The sequence below is a fragment of the Micrasema longulum genome, unplaced genomic scaffold (assembly GCF_059751315.1).
Source record: "Micrasema longulum isolate JH-2025_06_02 unplaced genomic scaffold, ASM5975131v1 h1tg000261l, whole genome shotgun sequence".
NCBI lineage: Eukaryota > Metazoa > Arthropoda > Insecta > Trichoptera > Brachycentridae > Micrasema > Micrasema longulum.
The window spans coordinates 877-21,546 of record NW_028277465.1 but is presented as its reverse complement, the minus strand read 5'-3'; the positions used below and the strand labels follow the sequence as shown (position 1 = coordinate 21,546).

The window sequence follows — 20,670 nt, the reverse complement described above, 5'->3', positions numbered from 1 at the left end:
TCTGCATGTTCCTAAATGAGTTTTTTACAAAACTCATAGGGAATATTATATCAAATTATGTACATAATGTTTTCAATTTTATAATAAAATAAATCAATTCAAGTAAAAAACATTATTCTGTGGGAAGAAAAAAATATGTCATTAAATAAAAAAAAGAGTAAAATAACTTTTTGATTCTACGGGATCATAATATTATTATTATCATTTACGAAAATGATTCATATGGATTTTAGTAAATCTGAGATTGTAAGGGAGATAAAGTTAAGCATTACTGTATTGTTCGGTCTGTATCTAGTAAGTGACTATCTACGCCGTCACATTGTCAGACGAGCAAAAGATTAAACGAGTATTTTTGTCTCTCCTGTTGCAGATAAGGGGCGATAAGAAGCGAAGAGAGGCGCAGCCGGCATGAAGTATCAGGGCTGCAGGGAGTAGGAGCTGGCTCGCGCGCTGCCATGTGTCGCGAGCTCCGGGCCCCCCTGTGCCAGCGCGGCCCGGGCCTGCCAGAGCCCCCCGACGGGCCCCCCGACCGCCCCCGGCCCTGACGACCAGCGCCGGTGGAAGACCAAATGCTCCCCGCCGCCCGATAACGTAAATACCGACCGCCTCGACGCGAGACAGGCCAGTCGCAGATCGATACGTGCGCCGGTGAGTTGCCACAGTTGCCCGCGAAGCATGAAGCTCAAGGAGCGCATTATCCTCGGCCTGTCCGTGTCCGTGGTCCTCTTCACGCTGCTGCTGGTCATCGACCTGCAGATGGACTATGGGTACAGCGGCCACCGCCTCGTGCCCAGCCACGGGCGCGTAAAGTACCGCGGGGACAACGAGGCCAAGGGGTCTGCCTACATGGGATTCCGCAAGATGTTCCTCCAACGCTCCCAGAGGTATGTCGTCACCGTCTTCTTCTCCAAATCCAATGATCCATCCGGTCTTTGCTACTCTTTTTCAATCACTTCTACGATCTTTAGCTATCAATTGATAAAATTTCCATCTTGCAAATTGCCCTTTTGCGCTCCCGGCAATACATTGTCATCATCTACTCTTCTCCTGCCATCTTCATCTCCGAATCTCTATCTTTTTTCTATCGATTTGACATCGTTTCTATCTCACAAGATGGTTCGATACGAAATTAGATCTACGCTGTGCTTCGTAACAAGTGCGTACGTGGACGCGATCCACAGGTGGCTTGAGAACACAAGTTCCCGGAGATACGTCATAATCGGACATTATTTTAAAACTTTTTTGACAAAATTGAATCTTTTTTCCAAAACAGATGTGTGCACACAACATTAAAAAATTACTAGTTTTTTATTGATTAATTATCCGATTGCACGTAATGCATAACAATGAGACATTTTGGTGACAATAAATACAGTTTATCTACGACTCCATCCACATAGCATATTTTTTAATTTATAAACGGCTACGTTTTGAACATTGTTTCAATCGTTATCATTTACAGATAAACTATTTGCCTTTATCTCAACTTATCAGATGAAAGAATACAACATGTTTGAGTAAACAACGATCGCGTAAGTATCTATGTATTTTGTGCATCTATAAAGTCTTACAATCTGATAGGTCATTGTTGTCGTAGTTGTCGTTTTCAATAGGAAGATATTTTCGCATGAGAAATGTTGAGATTAATAACATTTATCTCTGAACAACTTAAAACTTTGCGATATAATTGTTTTCGTGAAACAAAAGTCCTCGAAGATTCATTTTATTGTCTTCGAAAGTTATGAATGGCATTAGAAAAATCTACGATTTTATCTCAAATATTTTAAAAGCATTGAATCATTGTAATGAAGATAATATTCAACAAAATAACAAACTGTAAGTTTCTTAAAACTTTTCATGTCAATGACAAATTTTAAGACAATTTAAGTTCTTATTTATCTACCTATTGTTGTTAAAACAATTCAAAAATGATAATATTATATTTTCTCGGTTCTTTTTGTTGTGAGCTATCTAGGTTACAATTATCCCGATGCCATTATGGGCAAAATAACATAATAAATGATATTGATGGCAATAACACTGCCAACAGAATTGTAAAACATCTTATCTATTAGTAACTTAACCCAAACAGACCACATGTCCTCGATCATAAGTTTTATTGCAATAATAATCTAAATATGTCCAAAAGTTTGTAGACAAGGCTGGATTTCACTCCACGGGGGTCATCATAATTTTTTTTTTCAGCAAAGAGGAGACACAAATTTGAGAAAGGAACATATAATAGTTTCGTTTTCAAAGGAATAAAAAATTATAACAATCTCCCCAATGTACTAAAAACTTTTAAAACCAAAAGTATCAAAAACAAAAAAGTATATCAAAATATATTTAAAGTATTTTTTTTTGAACCCTCGTAAAACAGCATTTCTATTTTAATTAGTATAACAGTAATATTATTGTCTATATTTTTCTTTATTTCGTATACCTTTATATTTTTTTATTCTTATATATATTCGAAATTATATAACTTCGAATTACCAAATAACTATAAGAACGTAGGCTGCTCTCCAAGCACAAGAGCTAGTCTATTATTTGAAATGTACCCTTGTACAAGCATTACTATAAATTACATTAAATAAATGCACCCTTGTACAAGCATTACTACTACCCATTCTAGATAACGCTGATGTTTCCATGACTGATTTAAGCTGTGAGCAACTCGATAAACTTGAACGACTTCAGAATACATGCATAAGGTACATTTTTGGTCTTAGGAAATATGACCACATTTCTGATTATCGTAGGCAACTGAAATGGCTCAAAATTAGACAGCGGAGAGACTATCACTCCCTCTCACTTCTATTCAATGTACTTCATGGTCCTAACGCTCCTATATACCTGCGTGAAAAATTTCAACGCTTATCAGTTCATGGTTTACCTTTTCGTTCTAATTCTCAAGGCACTCTCTTAATACTCATCCACAATTCCTCTTTCTTCTCTAACTTATATAGTGTCCATGCGGCTCGACTGTGAAATCATCTCCCATCCACCATCAAAGATGTTACTACATTATCTCTGTTTAAATCACGTCTGAAAAAACATCTCCTATCTCTTCCTTAATCTCTCCTCCTTTCCTTTTTCCTCTTTTATCTTTTTTCCTTTTTCCCATTGAGTAATAGTTTTGATTTAAGGTAATTTATAAATAAATACGTTTATTTCTATTTTTATTTACTTTTAGCTTTTTATTTTTTCTATTGAATTTGTTATGTAACTTGAATTATAAAAATAAAACTTTTATTTTATTGGTTGGTTGGAAGAAATTGCCATTTGGCAATAAGCCCGCCAATGTACTAATAACATTATGTACAAAAAGTTAAATAAATAAAAAAAATAAAAATGAAGTAAATATAAAAATAAAAAATAAGTAGATTGCGATTGAAAAAAACAACATGTATCATTTTATGTCACTATAATTATTAATTAAAAAAGTAAAGGCATTTACAGGGCTATTGTCAGGCGTTGTCTAGTAGATGAAATAATTCAGCCAGATGAATCTCACCCAAGTCAATAAAGGTTATAACTCTTTTACTTCACAAATATCAACAGATAGAAGAGTTAACTAAATATGGGTGTTTAAATAAAGGCAGAATGTTGAATGTAACACAACGTGTAAAGTGGCCACATAAACCAGCCAACGAAAAGTTATAGGCCCCGTAAATGCCTAGACTTCCATATTCCTTCTCAAAAATGTTTCCCTCCGCGGTTGCAAAAATAAAAAATATGTTTTAACGAAAGAAAATCTCATTTATGTAAAAAAAAACTGACCTAACTAAAACTGAATAACCTCGTGGTTAAATTGGTAAATGTTTTATTTATTACATAATGTGAACATATTTTTTAATTATGTTTTTTATTAATTCTCATAAATTATAATCAGGGAAAGGAGATTGTTTTGACATGTTTAAATAACGAATAAATAATGCAACCGTTATTTTTAATGTAGAAAACATAGCATTATAGAAAGACATTCTTTCTCTTCTAGTTTTAACCCCCGAAATAAGGAAGTTCTGTGTTTTAAAAAAATATGTTTTAATTTGTTTGTCAGTAGACTACAAACAAAAACAAATAAAAAAAATGTATCGTGTATCAGCGCTATGATTTTTTAATGTTTTGTTTTTTTAAATCACTCTGCGTGTGACGTCACATAATCTCTTCGGTGATTTCTGCCGATTGGTGAATTGACTTCCGGTAAACCGGAAATCTATCACAATACTATTATTATTATATATTGATTTCAATGATAAAAAAAGTTCGCTTTTATTAATATCTTTTTTTTTTAATACATTTTTAAGATATCATTTGATGTTCAAATTTTTTATTTCCCGTATCACTAAATTTCCTTACTGTTTTATAGCCGACATTTACATATCTTTCTTTATTCATCTCGTTCTAAATGACGCGTTTGTTGGGTCAGTTTTGAACTACATTAAAAAGTTCAAAATGTATTATTTTATCTTGGCGCCTTCATTCAACTCTGTCCATTTTGACGAAAATACAAAAAAAAAAAAATAACTGTAAAGTATCCTAACTAAACTTATTTTTAATCTAAAATTGAATAATTGTTGCATTTTCGCGAGTGGATAAAATCGACTATACGAAAAAAGTAAGACAAATCAACACATTTCTTCCATTTTAACAAAAACACAACCATTACTTGAACTTTTTCAAACTTATTATTATGTGATGCAACTGGCACAAAGGGGCTAAAAAAATCAATAATAATAATAATAAAAAAAAAACGTTTTTCTATCTTAAAAACCCAACGCGCTGACCACTATTTACCACGAGGCCATATTATAAACAAGAATTACAACAATTAAACTTAAGTACTGTGAATTACATTGCAGGTCACAGACTGGATTGTGTTCATGGGATAGTGTCACCTATTTTTTTCGAATTAGAGATGTGAACTTGGTATTAGGTTCTATCAAATTTATTTACTAATAGAAAATGAATTTTAAATGGAAAAATTTAAGTCAATAAAAAAGGAATAATTTTATCTTACTTGTTACAATTTCATTATTATTTTATTAAATTTTGAAGAATTACGTATTATATTTAGGGGTTAAATTTATTTATGTAATCATTATAAGACATAATTATTTCCGTTGGTATGAGATTCATACAAAGTAACTACATTATGTGCATAATATGCAAGATATTAATATTTGACACGTTTGATAATCATTAATGACATAATATCTATTATTATTTCATGTCAGTAGTTACTTTGTGTCGGGTTAATGCTGATAGATTTAATTTATTTACCACTTTGTCCTTAGCGATATTGATAAAATAATAATTAAAACAATAGTAAATTTTAAAAAAAATGCAACAGAGAGGGAAAACAAATTTTATTTTATTTATTTGGATAACCAACAGCTTTAATTATCTTATATATACATATATAACAAAACAAATAACAAATAAGCCAATTACAGGTTTTCACAAGTAGCATCACAGTAAGTTAAAAAAGATTATCGAAGATGAAGATGAAGCATAAGACTGATAACTTTAATTTACAAAAATAATCCACTTCAATTCAACACAATTTTTAATTTTTATATTTGATAAAATGTTAATTTTGTTTAATGTGTAACTTTTTCTTATTATATGGTATGTTTAATGTAAAAGCCCCATGGGCGTCAACAGAAAGAAAAATAAAAAAAAATAAAAAAATAAACACAGAAATTTTGGTCCCATGGAGCTGGGACTTATGTCTAAAAAAATGTGTAATACTTTCTAAGTAAATCAATACAAAGTAAAAGACCTAAAACCTTTATTGAAGTGGGTGAGATTCATCGGACTGAATTATTTCACCGACTAGCTGTGTCGTAGCTAGGGGCTGGCCGACTGCCGGGGGCGCAACCCTCAGGTGGGTGCGCTTTGCAGACCCACAGCCTTGTTATTTTTCTCATCCTAGAAAATAGGTATTTATTTATTTAGAATCTTGAAGTAGGGCACACATAAACATATTTATAATAATTTTAAATTTTTATAATTGTTTATAATTTTTATCTGGTTCAAGTTTCTTTTGTACACTTTGTATGAGGTCAGTACTTTAAACATGGATTTTCGTCATATTGTAAAGGTCTAGTACTGATTGTTATATACAGTACGCTTGATTCCAAATTATTTGTTCAATAATTTCTGTGTTAATCTTGAAACAGGTGGATCTTTTCTTAGCGCCAGAATTTTCATCACTTCAACAAACAACATATTTATTTTAGCTCACTAACACTTGTTTGTTTTGTGGCATTCACATCGGTTAGTCTTTTTAAAATACGTATTATAAAAGCGTAATCAGTTATGCGAATGCATAAATTGACGCAGACAAATCGCCATTAGAAATTCTTTACTGTATTCGGTAATTTATTTAATTATTATTATTAATTAAAAAAGAATAATATGTCCTCATTGAGGAACCCGTGCCGATGACACTTTACATCATATATATTTTTTCACGTATGAGAATAAACATAGAAAACATTATATATATCGCCGCCAAATAGTTAAATCAGCCTCTTAACAGAGCAACTAGTGCTGACTAAATGCCAGCATTCACCTGAATAGTTAGGCTGTTAACTTAACCATTCAGTAATACCAGTCATACCAGTCATACGGGTGTTATTACTTTAAGGTTTTATATATGCATGTAGATGTGTGTATGCATGTACGTATATGTAATCGTTTGTAAATGTGTAGATGGATGATTCGAAGTGCATTCGATATTTTATTTATTACCAAGGAAACCTTCATGCAAAACGCAAATGGTAGCGATTATTCTTTTCTCACCTCAAGCTTTTTTGGTATTTTTTTGTCACATTTTATGTTTACACCTTTTACTTAATTTATGAAAACTTAATATGTCTTTTAATTTTAGGAAATCTTTGTTTTTAATAATAATTATGTATGTTCTCTGAATAAATAAATTAAAAAAAAAAAAAAACATTCACAAAAACGGGCTGTCTGTCACTGTTAGTTTATAATACCATACTAGATACTATTATACGTAATACAATATTATTATACCTCACATAGTACAAGTTTACAAAATAAAAAGAAACGTACAGCCAGCATTTTTGGACAGGAGCCGCCATTGCTTAAAACACGAAAAATATACATTATTTCCGTTCATTTCCAATCCTCGCGCGCACTTAATAATACAGAATATGGCACTGTATTAGTAAACCTACTGCGACCTTGGGCTCCACGTGCCAGTCCAGGACGACACTATGAAATATTATAGTGATAAATAACAAATAAGTAAATGATTAAATACGATAAATGCATTGCGAATTATTTGGTTTCGCCACTGAGGTGCATAATTAACCTACCTTGAGTTTGTCAAGGTCCAGTATGTATTTAAACTAAATTGAAATAACTGATGTTCAAACAAAAACATTACTGACGCTAAGTAATCAGTGTCCCGTGTTACTAACAATGCTCCTTAATGTTTTTTTGTAAAAATATTTTTTTATCTTTATTGTTTTTTTTTCTTATAATTACTTAGGTTTACAGTACATGTGAACAATAATAAAACTAAACGATAGGAAAAAAAAAATCCACACAGGCATGACCTGATTTAATCAGTTTTACGTTTCAACACGATTTTCTAAACAAAATTACACACACATACTGATAACATGCACACACATATCCATGCACAACATAAATGTGCATATACACACATTCTTGCATACACATATATAGAATCGGGTTGTGGTCCCGTGGCTAGTGTTGCGGACTCGCGGATCAGAGGTCCGAGGTTCGAACCCCACTCTACCCCAACTTGATTTCCATTTTCTAATATAGAGTTATTTACAACTCCTGGAAAATGGTCACCAAAATTGAAATATTTAGGTAAATTATAAGAACGCTTATATTTATTTAAAATAAAAACAAAAAAAAATGTAACATATTTCACATTTGACCAAATTTCCACCTTAAAACAATATTTTACGTCTACCCTACAAGAAATCGACTCTAGGACCTCGAGAATGAAAGGCAAAAGCGTCAACTAATACACAACGAGCCACTGTATCGTGTTAAAAACTCTTTTTTTATTTTATTTAGTCTTAAAATAGTACAATATTAACTTATATCTAACTAGCGGACCCGATAGACGCTGTCCTGACCGAACGTTGGCTTGCCTGCAATTACCTTGGAATAAGACTTTTCATTGATAAAAAAGTACCCAGGTACTATATGATTGAATTCCAAAACACAAAATAATTCATTTTCAAATATAGAATCCTTTTTGCAAAAGTCAAATATAGCTCTTTTCACTAACAGGGGTGCACTTTATTCATGAATGCGAATTTCAAAAATGTATTGAATGTCAGTTACATAATATTTCAGTATTACAAAAATCCAGTAAAAAGATATAAATGGGAAGAAATTATATGGAATGAAAGGAAATAATCGATTGGGATCCATTAAAAGTGAATTTTGTTTGTAAACATTAAAAAACAAACTGTTTTAAAACACATAAAAACAACATCCTTCCTTTTTTTTGTATATGCATTCTTCTCGAATGCAACCCCGGTAGATCGATGAATAAAACATTTATGCTCGTAACTTCCTTTTTACATGTTAAATTGAAGATTTTAATATCTGTATTTATTTGAAAACTGCACGTAAATCGATTAAGCCGTTTAGGAAGAGTTCAGTGACATCACATGTACAGAGGAATTATATACATAAAGATTATTACTAAAACACATATTAATTATAACAATTCTAAACAATAAACGTACACTTCTAAAAAGCCAACTCGAATAAGATCACTCTTTAAAAACTAACTTATCTACATTTAAATGAAATAATATTTTTTTGTTCTCTTATTTCTAATGGTATTTTATTATAATATAGCTGTACAGCTCGGTGCATCAACGAGTTCTGTGTATTTGTCTTCTTACGAAATGGCAGCCTGACTTCATTTTTATTCCGTGTTCACATTGATTAGAAAAAACCCTTTAAGTCAACTCTTTTTAGGTATAACCATTAATCATTTTGTGAACAAAAAACATTACATTACAATATATAAGCTGTCGTATTGCCATAACTTTGGTTTGTTTCAACATTAACTTTATCCTAGTGTATCTATTCTTTCTTAAAATTACTCTATTCTGCAGAACAGTAGGTTTATTATTTCCCTTGTTGCCAAAAATAAAATACTACTAAAATAATTTAAATGAGGCATAATAATGGAATAGGCATAATAATGGAACCTTTTTACTTACTCTTAAAATAAACACATTATAAATAAAAAATACTTATTTTATTTTATTTATTATCATTATGTTTCATACACAAAATTATAATTCATTCAAAGTTGCTTTGGCTGCCTAACTAGGGTTATTTACCCCGTTCTAAGACAGTAAAAAAAATATAAAAAACAGTAATCAATATATAGAAACAGTTATAAAGATACAGGACAAAGTGAAAAACAAAGTAAAAATGGAGTAAAAACATAGTAAAAAATTTAGTAAAAACAAAGTAAAAATATGGTAAAAACATAGTTAAAATGTAGTAAAAAACGAAGCAAAAACACAATAAAAACAAAGTAATAAATGTAGTGAAAACATAGTAAAAACCATTAAAAATATATAAATATGTCTATAAAAATATTTTGAAACTCAGTAAAATGCGAAATAAAAACAGAATACATAGTAAGAAACATATTTAAAGTCATAGTAAAAAAATGAATGTATGTGTACAGCAAAAAGCATATAAAAAAAAAAAACAGCAAAATACCGAGTAGAAAGAGAGTAATAAAAAAATAATACATAGTTAAAACAAATGAAAAAGTCATGAGGATCTTAAAAAATTAAATCAGTAAAAAACTAAAACATATTCTAAATGCTCACTCGTTCAAAATATTAGCATGTAAAATGAAAGGACCGAATGTCACTCATCATCATCATCATTCCCTTTTTGCACCTAATGATGCATAGGGCACTGCATTGTATACCAATTGCGGTGTATCTTGATCATTATTACATGAAGTTAAAATGATCAGTCTTTCGCTTCAGGTACCAGTCCAGGGACTATGAAATATTCTAGCGTGAAAACACCTTTTTAAATAAATATTTCACTTGGCAGAATGTCATTTAGCCTGTTTCATTTTAATACAACAATTACAATTCCTTTGTTTTTAAATTTATTTTGCTAAGTTAAATTAGTTTAGGTTAGGTAAGGGAGGGTTAAGTTAAATAATAAAATGATGTTCTCTAAAATGTTCTTCATCTCTGTTGTAATATGTTAATATTAACAGCTTTTCAGGGAGTTAAATCCAGTCCTTGTCTACTAAAATTTGGACAAACTCAAAACATTGTTGGTAAATCCACCTGGTTCATGAAGAAGTAAAAAAAAAGAAATTGAAAAAAATAAATTTTTAGGCGTTGCCTAGTATGCAGGTGAATTAATTAAGGTTTCAGCTCTTTAACTTCACAAACATCAACGGATAAAAAAAATTAAGGAATGTAGATGTAGATGTTCAAATATGAACACAATGGTGAATGTTACGCAGTGTGTAAAGTGGCCACTTAAACCAGCCAATGACAGGTCATAAGCCTTGTAGATGCCTAGACTTCTATATTACTTCCTCTTAAATGTTCTTCATCTCTGTTGTAATATTTTAATTCATAATTTTTTTTTTTTTTAACTTAACTCTTAAATTTGGATTCCTGCACACTGTTAACCATTCACCATTTTGCCTTTGTTTAAACATCCATATTTCTTAGATTCTTCAATTCTGTCACGTGAAACAGCTAATGACAGGTTATAAGCCCTGTAAATTCCTAGATTTAAATATTTATAGTCTAAAATGTTCTCTATCTCTGTTGTAATCTGTTCATTTTAATGACTGCCAAGGGAGTGACATCCAGTCTTTTGTCTACAAATATTTGGACAAACTCAAACTATTGTAATTCAAGTTAAAGACTTGTTGCGTTTTCGTCAAATTGGCCGAAATGGGTTGCATAGAATAGTAAAATAATATAGCTTGTTTCGACAAAACAGCAATAATTAAAAATTGAATTTATTTAGCATTTCATCGCTGGCAATTAATTAGCTGTAGATAAAATTATACTAAAACGTAAAAGAGAAATTAGTTTCTACTTAAATATCATTACAAACCTCAGTTGAGGTACCCAAATGTGCTAAAAAAATACATTGGAAAAAGCTAACACCGCAATACATTACAGTAATAAAAATTTATAAAACAAAACGATTGTATAAGCAATTGTCTGAATGAAATTGCATATAATATTTCAGAACCGGAGTTTAATTAATTTTCATGCACGAGTTAAAAACACTTTTCCCTTTATGTACCATTACTGCGTGAAAAATGATCTGCATTCTTTGCTAACTTTATTATAACGATCCCTTTTCAATTAATACACAGTCATATAATCTCATATAACCTCAGAGGACGAAAACAAGAGTTTACTTTTTGCCGTTTTAAAGTTAACAATGTAGAAATTATCGCAATGAGCTTTTTTTGAACGCGAATAAAACAAAAAAGCCCATTTTCGTCATAACTTTTTTTTAAGATGAAATAAAAATCTGCTGTCCATTTTGTTTTTATGCAAAATCATCCCATATACGTTATTTAAGGGGACGTCGTCGCGCGTGAGAAAATTAATTTCGTCAAAATAGTTCCCAGACTACTAACGCATATAATTGCAGAAATACAATACTAGCTGATATTTGTAAATATTGGTACTATTTATCTTATTTTCCATATACAGATAAATAATTATATTTACCTTAAAGAAAATATCTGTACTTTTTTACACAATACGCGACGTATATATTTCTGCACAGTATCGCATCTTAATATGATGAAAGTCCGTTAGAAAAAGAAGGCTCGTAAACCTAGGAATCGCAATATGTTATATTCTATAATAAAATATAAAATATTGCATATAGAATCTATATTATTAAATTACATTCCTGTTTCTACTAGAGATGTGAAGAAGTCTTAAATGCTGCTTGCTTCTGCTTATCTTCATTATGTTTTACAATTCCCTATTGTGCGATTATTTTTATATGTACATAAAAATACCGTGTTTTTTTTTTTTTAAAGTTCCGTGGACTCAGTGTTGGAGACGCCTACCGTTCTCAGCGAGTGAAACGCGAATGAATTGACATTTGTAATCTGGCTTTTTTGTATGTTGATTAGTAAAGGATTATACCTTAAAATGGCAACAATTTATACGATATAATGACCCAACAAAAGTCATTATTAAAAAAACGAGATATTGAGACTTAGAAAAAAATTTAAGCATTACGATAAACTAAAAAATAACTCCGTACCATATTTACAAATACGTTAAATACCTATTTAAACGTTGACTGTTTTTAGTGAGAAATCACTGAAAATGATCTTTGAGAATTTTTTCCACTAACTTCCAAGATAAAAATATAATAACAAAGATATTGAATCCTAGAAAAAAAAAAAAATTTTGACAAGGTTTTTTTTAAATTTAGCCAAGATTACTACTTTAAATATCCCATCAAAATATCACATTTTAGCATTTTTCATGCTACCCCTCCTTAAATGTGTATTATTGTGATTTTATGTTTTGGAAATCGCACAATCACAAAATCTTGTACAAATATGTATAATGTAACATGTTCTTATGAATACTGTATTTTGTCAAGCCTACCGATGTCGGTCACGACGAAACCCGGTTGCTGGTGAAAATTAGTGTAATGGTTAACATTTTTACCTGCTATAATTCAGTAAAATCCACCCTAGGATTTTACCATGCCATGTATGATCCATCTGAAATTGGTCTGATAGTTGAATGAGAAATTTTATTTCCCTTTGGCCGTTTTTTCACCCTGGTCGTTCTCGTACAAACCCACACGATACCATTAAATCAGTATGGATTGATTTTTAGTGTTATATATACATATATATATATATTTTATTTTATTTTTTTTTATTTTTTTTTATTTAATTAAATGGCTACTCTCAGGTAAACACCTTGCAAAAAGTAATCACGAAGAGATAAGTTTTCTTTGTAGTTTTTTGTTTAGGTGTATTTTTATCCTTGTGTCTAAATATATGTATATAAAATTAAATTGTCTATAAATAAATACAAAATATCGCTTGAACATGAATAATAGTAATAACAATAAAAAAATATTTTATTAGCAAAATTTAATCTGGTTATGGTCTCGTGGCTTGTGTTGCGGACTCGCGGATCAAAGGTTAGATATTCGAACCCCACTCCGCCCTAAATCGAATCCCATTTCTGAAACTCGTTGAAAATGGCCCCAAAATTGAAATATTTTGGTAAATCATAAATATCATTACAGCGTCGCTGCACTTCAGCGGCGCCGCGCAACAAAATTTTGTATTGAGTGCTGCGGATTTAGCGCAGCTGTAGTTCGATTCGTTTAATTCAAGACAGTGAAAATAATATTTTGTTTTGCCAAGATGCATCGCGCAGTGCCGCTCTAGTGCGGTTTAACCTTAAGAACGCAAATATTTACTATAAAAAAAGGTGTCACAATCGAGACCTTTTTAAAAAAACAAAAACTATGTCCATAAATTAAAAAAAAACATATAATAGCAATAGAAGCCAATGTCTTCAAAACGCACGTATTTAAAAACTATGGAGAAAAGGAAACCAAAATCCAAAAAAAAAAATACAATAAATAAAACATTAAAGTTAGTGTCTAATTTCTCTTATCTAACACCAACTTATAAACAGTTTAAAAAAACTGAACTATTAAACGTAACCGAAGTTTTGCAATTAGAATCCTTAAAATCTATCCACAAATAATTAGCCTCTGGTGTATTTGTAGACAAATACCTATCACGAAAAATAATTGTAATAGTCATAGACAACATACAAGAATAACAGTATCAAAAACATATTTAAAAAAAAATAAAAGACAGTCGAGTCTAATAAACCATTATACTCAGACTCAGACAACCTTTAAAAAAGATGTTAAAAATATGATTATCATTGAAAACAAAGTGTAAATTGAAAAATTAAAAAACGTTTTACTAAATTATTGTGATAATCCGTAAGGGTTGATAATATTATTTTCAAATGAAAAAAACACCTTTAAAAAATACAATATTACATATTGCAAATTTTATATGTACTCATTGACGGTAAATCGATAACAATATAAATTTTTTTTGTGTTGATAGTCATTCTATATCAGTTGGTACCATATTATATTATTCACTTCGACTGAGATATTTCTATTTTTTTATTTTATCATTGTTTTTAAACAACAATATATGTTTGTAAGTGGAAAAAAATCTTTATTTTAACTCATCGGTGTATAATTTTCTGTCATATTGTGATATTTTCGACTTACACATGTCTATAAATCTTCGTTGCGTAAACAAAACAAATGAATAGGTGCTGCACTCGAGGTCATATTTTATTAAAGTATTTTTTTTTCTATTATCTAATACAAAAATACATTTACTTGACTTAATTCGTAATGAAAGTTTTTATATTACATTGGCAGAAAATAATATACGTTCCTGAGCAAATTTTAAAACAAGTTTTTATCGAGTAAAAAAATAGCACACAAAATAATGTTTGCGACAAATATACGACAGATGCAAATTCTGTGCAGATTTTAAAATGATCATATTTTGCTTTTTTTTTGTCGAGTGCCTACAAGCATTTCATATTCTTCTGAAAAATTAGGGTCAATGCTGTATGAGATCCTGAAGTCACTGCAACCTGTTTAGATTTATTGTGAAGGCTCCCCGGAACTCAGTTCTCAGACCTTCAAGCCGATGTCTTTAAATGCCTTCGTTACTGAGTATAGGGCGATTGTTCTCAAATGGGTTATTAGATAAGGCTAGAGCCCTTCAAGCCCAGGGCCGCGATTACAAACGCTGTATTCATCGGTTCATATCACATCGATATTTATGTCCGAAAATGAGTATATTTATACGAAAATATCTTCGTCGGTAACTTGTAATTTAGGACCGTTTTCACAAAGCGAAATATCTTCAAAAAATAAAATTTTCGGGAGAACGTTTTTTATGATAAAAAAATAACTACTAAGATTTTAATAAAAACAAAAAAACTGTTTTACATAAATTATACATCGTAACTCGTACACTGGAAATTAATAATACAGAAGAAGTGGAAAAAGAAAAAATCAAAACATTCCGAATGTTTACAAAAACTGACATATCTACCCATTTTGTGATAGGAAGGAATAGAAAAGTTGAATTGTTTTGGGAATACAATATAAGTTTGCTTTTGCGTGAAATATTTATAAAATGTTTTTTTGTTATATTTTATATGCCTATATATACATATGTATAGTTATGTTATTTCTGAAATGTTTTCATAAAACTACACAATTAAATAATAATCCTATCCAATTCGACTCGCTGCCACTTCGCACAATTATGGTTTTGCTAAAATATTATTTCACCAATCGATAGATTTCATATAGGAGAATTGAATTCCGCCAAAAAAAACATTTTGTTTTTTTGTAGATATATCGCTTTGTGAAAACGGTTCTTAATTGAACATATTTAGAAAAAAATATGCTTACATGTTATATTTTTAATACAAAAACCAAAATTAAAGATAAATGTGAACTTCCAATTGTAATACGGGCCCTGGTCTTTGAAATGTCGGTTTATTATGTAGGAGTCGAGCGCTCTAACATCTTCAGGTTTAACCAGTGGGCCCCCGAGGATTCGGCTTTTTTTGTGATATCATATAAAGAATGTGTTATCATCACATTCACATATAATGTATGTACGATACATGTGTATTACCATCTGTACTGCAGAACCTACATCTAGAAGTTTCATAACGGTGCATTATATGATGGCGTTTACTCAATCTGCAGTGCATTAAATTATGACGATAAATCGAAGATTAAGTTTTCCAACAAATATGTTAGAATTAGAGAATTATGGAAATATTGATCTACATTGGAATTATCGGAGTCCGAGCAGAATGTGAAATATGTATGTAAATCAGTATGTGAAATAAAACCAGTATACCGATCCTCAATCACATATGTTTATCGCGTCGATTAAATGTCCTTAACCAACACTTATCCATAATAAATGTATATCCCGTCGGTAATCACCGACAAGTGTGGGTGTTGTGATTGCGCTACTGGACGTGTGTTTTAAACTCGATGGCTGCTCTTATTGATTGGCATGTTTGTCTACCATGGTCGAGGTCCAGGGTTTGTTTCCTAGCATGGTTAACATAAAATATTTATTTGAAGGGCAGTTGGCGGAATATTTAACTGACTGAACGTTCGTGTTAAAGATGACTGAGATACGCTGCATTTATTGAACCGAGGGTTTGATGATGATGATGAATGACGTCGTTAATACGGATGGTTATTCGCAGCTAACGGTACAACAATCAGTTGATTAAATACAAGTAAAGGTAGAGCTCTCCTACTTGCTCGGTTATGAACGTACAGCCAGTGTCAATATTTGCCTCTGACTCGGCCGATTGAGCCTCACTTCTGTTTGTGCAAATGCTTTACTAATAATTTTACTTTTTACACGTCATACGCCACGTAGTTGCAAATAAAACGAGCACGTGTCCTGATACTTTATTTTCATAGCGCCATTTTAGTAAAAAAAAACTCAAGGACACTGTACCGTTGTATTTTTTAAAATAATTGGATTCGCTTCACCTTTTTAATGCTAATAATATACTTATATTTATTACAATAGGCATGTTTCTTCTAACTCATTCAGATCAGATTCAGTCAGCTATTGTGTGGAAATCTGGAAGGTTGTTTACTGTAAGCTTGAAAGAATTCTCCGCATTTGATTTTTGAAGTGGAAATCACAAAAAAACTCATTCAAAAGAAGCCAGAATAGTTCGATAAATGAATAGAAGAAGCTCAAGAGAGCGGAATTTTCTAACTTTTTTATTATTTTAACTATGTCTTTCACTTCTCTAACCATGTATGACAGATTAGTTCTTTTGATTTGTCACTGATACGATATCGCCCTTCTCGTTATACTCTAACTGTAAAATAAGTAATAACACAATCAAGAAAACGGGAAAGCATAGATGATTCGAACACATCATTTTACTTTATAAAATACTTCACAATCTTTGCGACTATCTATCCAACGAGAAACGAAAATTCAACACAATATTTTTACACTTGAAGTTTTGTGGTTTGACGTGAAAGTCTTTTGAATATTAGCAACTTTTCTCCAGTCCGGTAAAACCCTTTACTTCGATGGGAAGCTTATTGAATAACCTTAGTACACGAATGATGGTTTATGAAAGAAATTAAAGTATGACTAAATGTGAAATCACAAGGAATGGAGTTATACTAAAACAAGTAGAGGAATTTGTGTATATGGGAAGAATGTTTACTAGGAATGGAATCACTGAGAAAGATATTGAAAGGAGGGTGAGTGCCGGGAACAGAGTGAACGGTGCACTTAAATCAACCTTGGCAAATAAATGTTTGTCGCAAGAGGCACATTTGGCAGTTCAACACGGAGTCTTGGTCCCGACACTGATGTATGGGAGCGAAGTATAGACTTGGAAAAACGGGGATGAAAGTAGGCTAAATGTTGTTGAAATGCTATCTCTCAAGGAAATGTGTGGAAAAACTATGTACGATAGATGCACAAATGTTGAGATCCGTACATTATGTAAGGCTGAGACAAGCATTATCGAAAAAATCAAGAAAGGAGCTCTGCGCTGGTTTGGACATGTAGAGCGAATGAACGGCAAAAGAACGGCTAAAAATATTTGCAATGCGAATGTTGATGGATGCAGAAATAGAGAAAGACCGAGAAAGACATGGCATGACCAAATCCAACAAATACTTGAAGATGGACATTTTAAAAGTCGGAATAATCGGCGCGCGTGCATGAGAAAATGTATAAATGTAGATGAAGCGATATCTGTATGCTATGCAAAGATAGATTGATGTGGCGTTCTATCCTCTCTACTTACTCTTACGGGGAGATGGCGTGATGGTTTGTTGTTGTTGCTAGTGCACGAAATTCCGGTGTTCTGCTTCCTAGTTATGTGCTCAGGACTCTACTAGTTTCATGGCTGAAAGTAACCTTGTTCCACGTAAGTGATTGTGGATATTGAGTTTTTTCCTAGTCGAAATATTTCATTTAAGTTCATAAGTGAAAATTCTTGATGAAAGTTAATTGTAATTTACTATAGAAAATAAAAGACGAGTGATACTTTTATCCACAAATTTGGAATATCCAGTGGCCGGTTTCATCGCTTTCGCGATATCTTCGAGACTGGTCGAAAGATGTCGCGAAAGCGATGAAACCGGTCACTGGTTATTCCAAATTTGTGGATAAAAGTATCACTCGTCTTTTATTTTCTTCAATGAAATACTTTGTTATTAACATAAAGTAGTAGTTGAATAGTTGCTTCTCCAGAATCACCCCAAAATGCTTGAATTCTATTATCTTCGTAGATAGTTATCTCAATTTTGTCTTCTGCAATAAATTATCTTAAGGAATCTTTTCTGGAGATTGTAAATCCTATCCACGATGTCTATAGTCCTTAAAATATAGCTTGATTAAAATGACAGCTGTCAAACTAATGTCACTAGTGCTGGAAATTATTGATCACTGATCATGTACCGATCAAATCGATTTTATCAGTTTATTCATGCAAACATGAGGCTCTGTTTCCGAAAACTGATATAAAAACGCAAAAATAGGCCTATTATTGTGTGTTTATTTTATTCACCTAAAAATAAGACATTTATACTTTTTACATGAACAACATCAAATTAATTTTATTTTATTCGGTCAATTTACACTGATCTATTTGTCCATCTCTAACGTTTTTCCAAAATGATGTAACGGTGTGTTTATTTTTTTTTTTTTTTAGTTTTAAAGCTGATTTTATGTATTAATGTTGATTAATGTGTTAAGAAGCATTGTATTAAAAAAATAAATTAACACGCCAGATACGAATGATTTTTCCTGAGTCAATATAAATAACTTCTTAGACGTTACTACAAAGTTATGTCGTCACTTTTGCTGACAAATGTCATTCTAATCGAGCAACATTTTAAAGACTATAGTAAGATCCTCCCTAAGACGAAATTTCGTATTGTACTATTGATTTCGAAAAACGTATGTAGACCATCTCAAGCAATTGAAAGAGTAATATTTTTTTCAGCTGATGAAGTGCACACTTTTAGTTTCGCTCAAATGTTGTCAAGGTGTTTTAATAATTACCTACACACCGTTCAACATTAAGCGTTTTGTCAATATAACATTCAATTAATTTCGTCATTTTTCTATTTTTCCAGTGCCAACACATCTAAAGAAACAGACGAAACACCACACCCGTACAAGGCGGGTCTATTTGACGCCCTCGGGGGGCAGCACCCTCGCGTGCTTGTTGGGCCGGGATTCCCGCTCCCCGGAGCGCCGCCCTCCACGCCCGCGGAGCCCCACGACCCATTTAAAGACATCCAACTCTCTCTCAAAGTCCTTATAAGAGACAAAAAGAGGACTACGTCAGTGAACAAAGTGATTGTGCGTTCGTTCGAGGACGGGAACGCCTTCAGATCTGATAATCCAACGATTACAGACATGATGGATCTGGATCCTTCGTAAGTATTTTACTATCTTTATTTGCTTTTGTGGTTGAAATTATCAACGAAGATTATTTTTTTTTATATAGCAATAAAAATAAACGTGAATATTTCGTTTGTACTTTGTAGGATCTATTAAATATACAGGGCCCAGATAAGATCCTTCCTGCACCCCTGTGGTCACAAAATTCATTAGACCCTTTTTGAAATCCCTGTTTGATAAAAAAAATGTGAAATCAAACATGAAAAGTATTGATTACTAAATTTTATAATACCTCCCATTTCGTAGCGTTTCTCTAATAATAAGCGTTAATTAGTGCATTTTACATAAAATAAATAATTTCATAAACGCATTACTCTCCTATCGTGAACACATTGATAATATTGTAAACAAATCTCTCAAACTTCTCGGTTTTATTAATAGAGTGACGACGGACTTCAAAAATATTAATACCATCAAAACTCTTTATTGCTCACTAGTTCGACCCCATCTAGAATACGCTTCTCCTATTTGGTCTCCATTCTACAGGACTCATATTGACCATATTGAGTCTGTCCAACACCGTTTTCTAAGAAAAGTGGCATGGTTGCTCGGATTACAAAGGGGTTTTTATTCCTATTTTGAAATAGAGCAATCTCTTAATCTGTCTTCATTGGAGAGACGTAGAACTGAGATGGACCTTATATGCATTTTCAAAATACGTAATGCTATAAGTGATGTCCCATCTCTGTTGCAACCAATTTATTTTCATGTTCCCAACCATGTCACCAGAAGTCAAAATCTGCTATTTATAAAATCTTCTAAGAGCAACTTTTGTTTTTATGCCCCAATGTCCAGAATGTGTAGATTAGTCAATTCATCACACGACTTGGAATTTTTTGGGATAGATCTTCCAGCTTTTCGTAGATCTCTTCGCGACTAAACAGTGTAGGATGAAGTTGGATTAGCATGATTTGGCTCGAAGTCTTATATCTTTCGTTTTTATGAATATATTGTACCATTATTGTTTTGCCCTTGTTTGTCTTTGCTACATAGTTTTATGTTCTTTTTGTTCA

General features: G+C 31.7%; 1 protein-coding gene across 1 annotated transcript in view; it reads left to right on the top strand.

The window, feature by feature from the left end:
• LOC148283083 (extracellular serine/threonine protein CG31145-like) overlaps positions 1-19,843 on the top strand; it is a 158,517-nt gene extending 138,674 nt beyond the window's left edge. Inside the window, exons 2-3 of the mRNA XM_088223987.1 lie at positions 371-884; positions 19,327-19,843. Coding sequence (XP_088080113.1) covers positions 676-884; positions 19,327-19,636 — 519 coding nt within the window. The 5' untranslated portion in view covers positions 371-675 and the 3' untranslated portion in view covers positions 19,637-19,843. The remainder of the gene's footprint in view (positions 1-370; positions 885-19,326) is intronic.
• Positions 19,844-20,670: the final 827 nt, after the last annotated feature.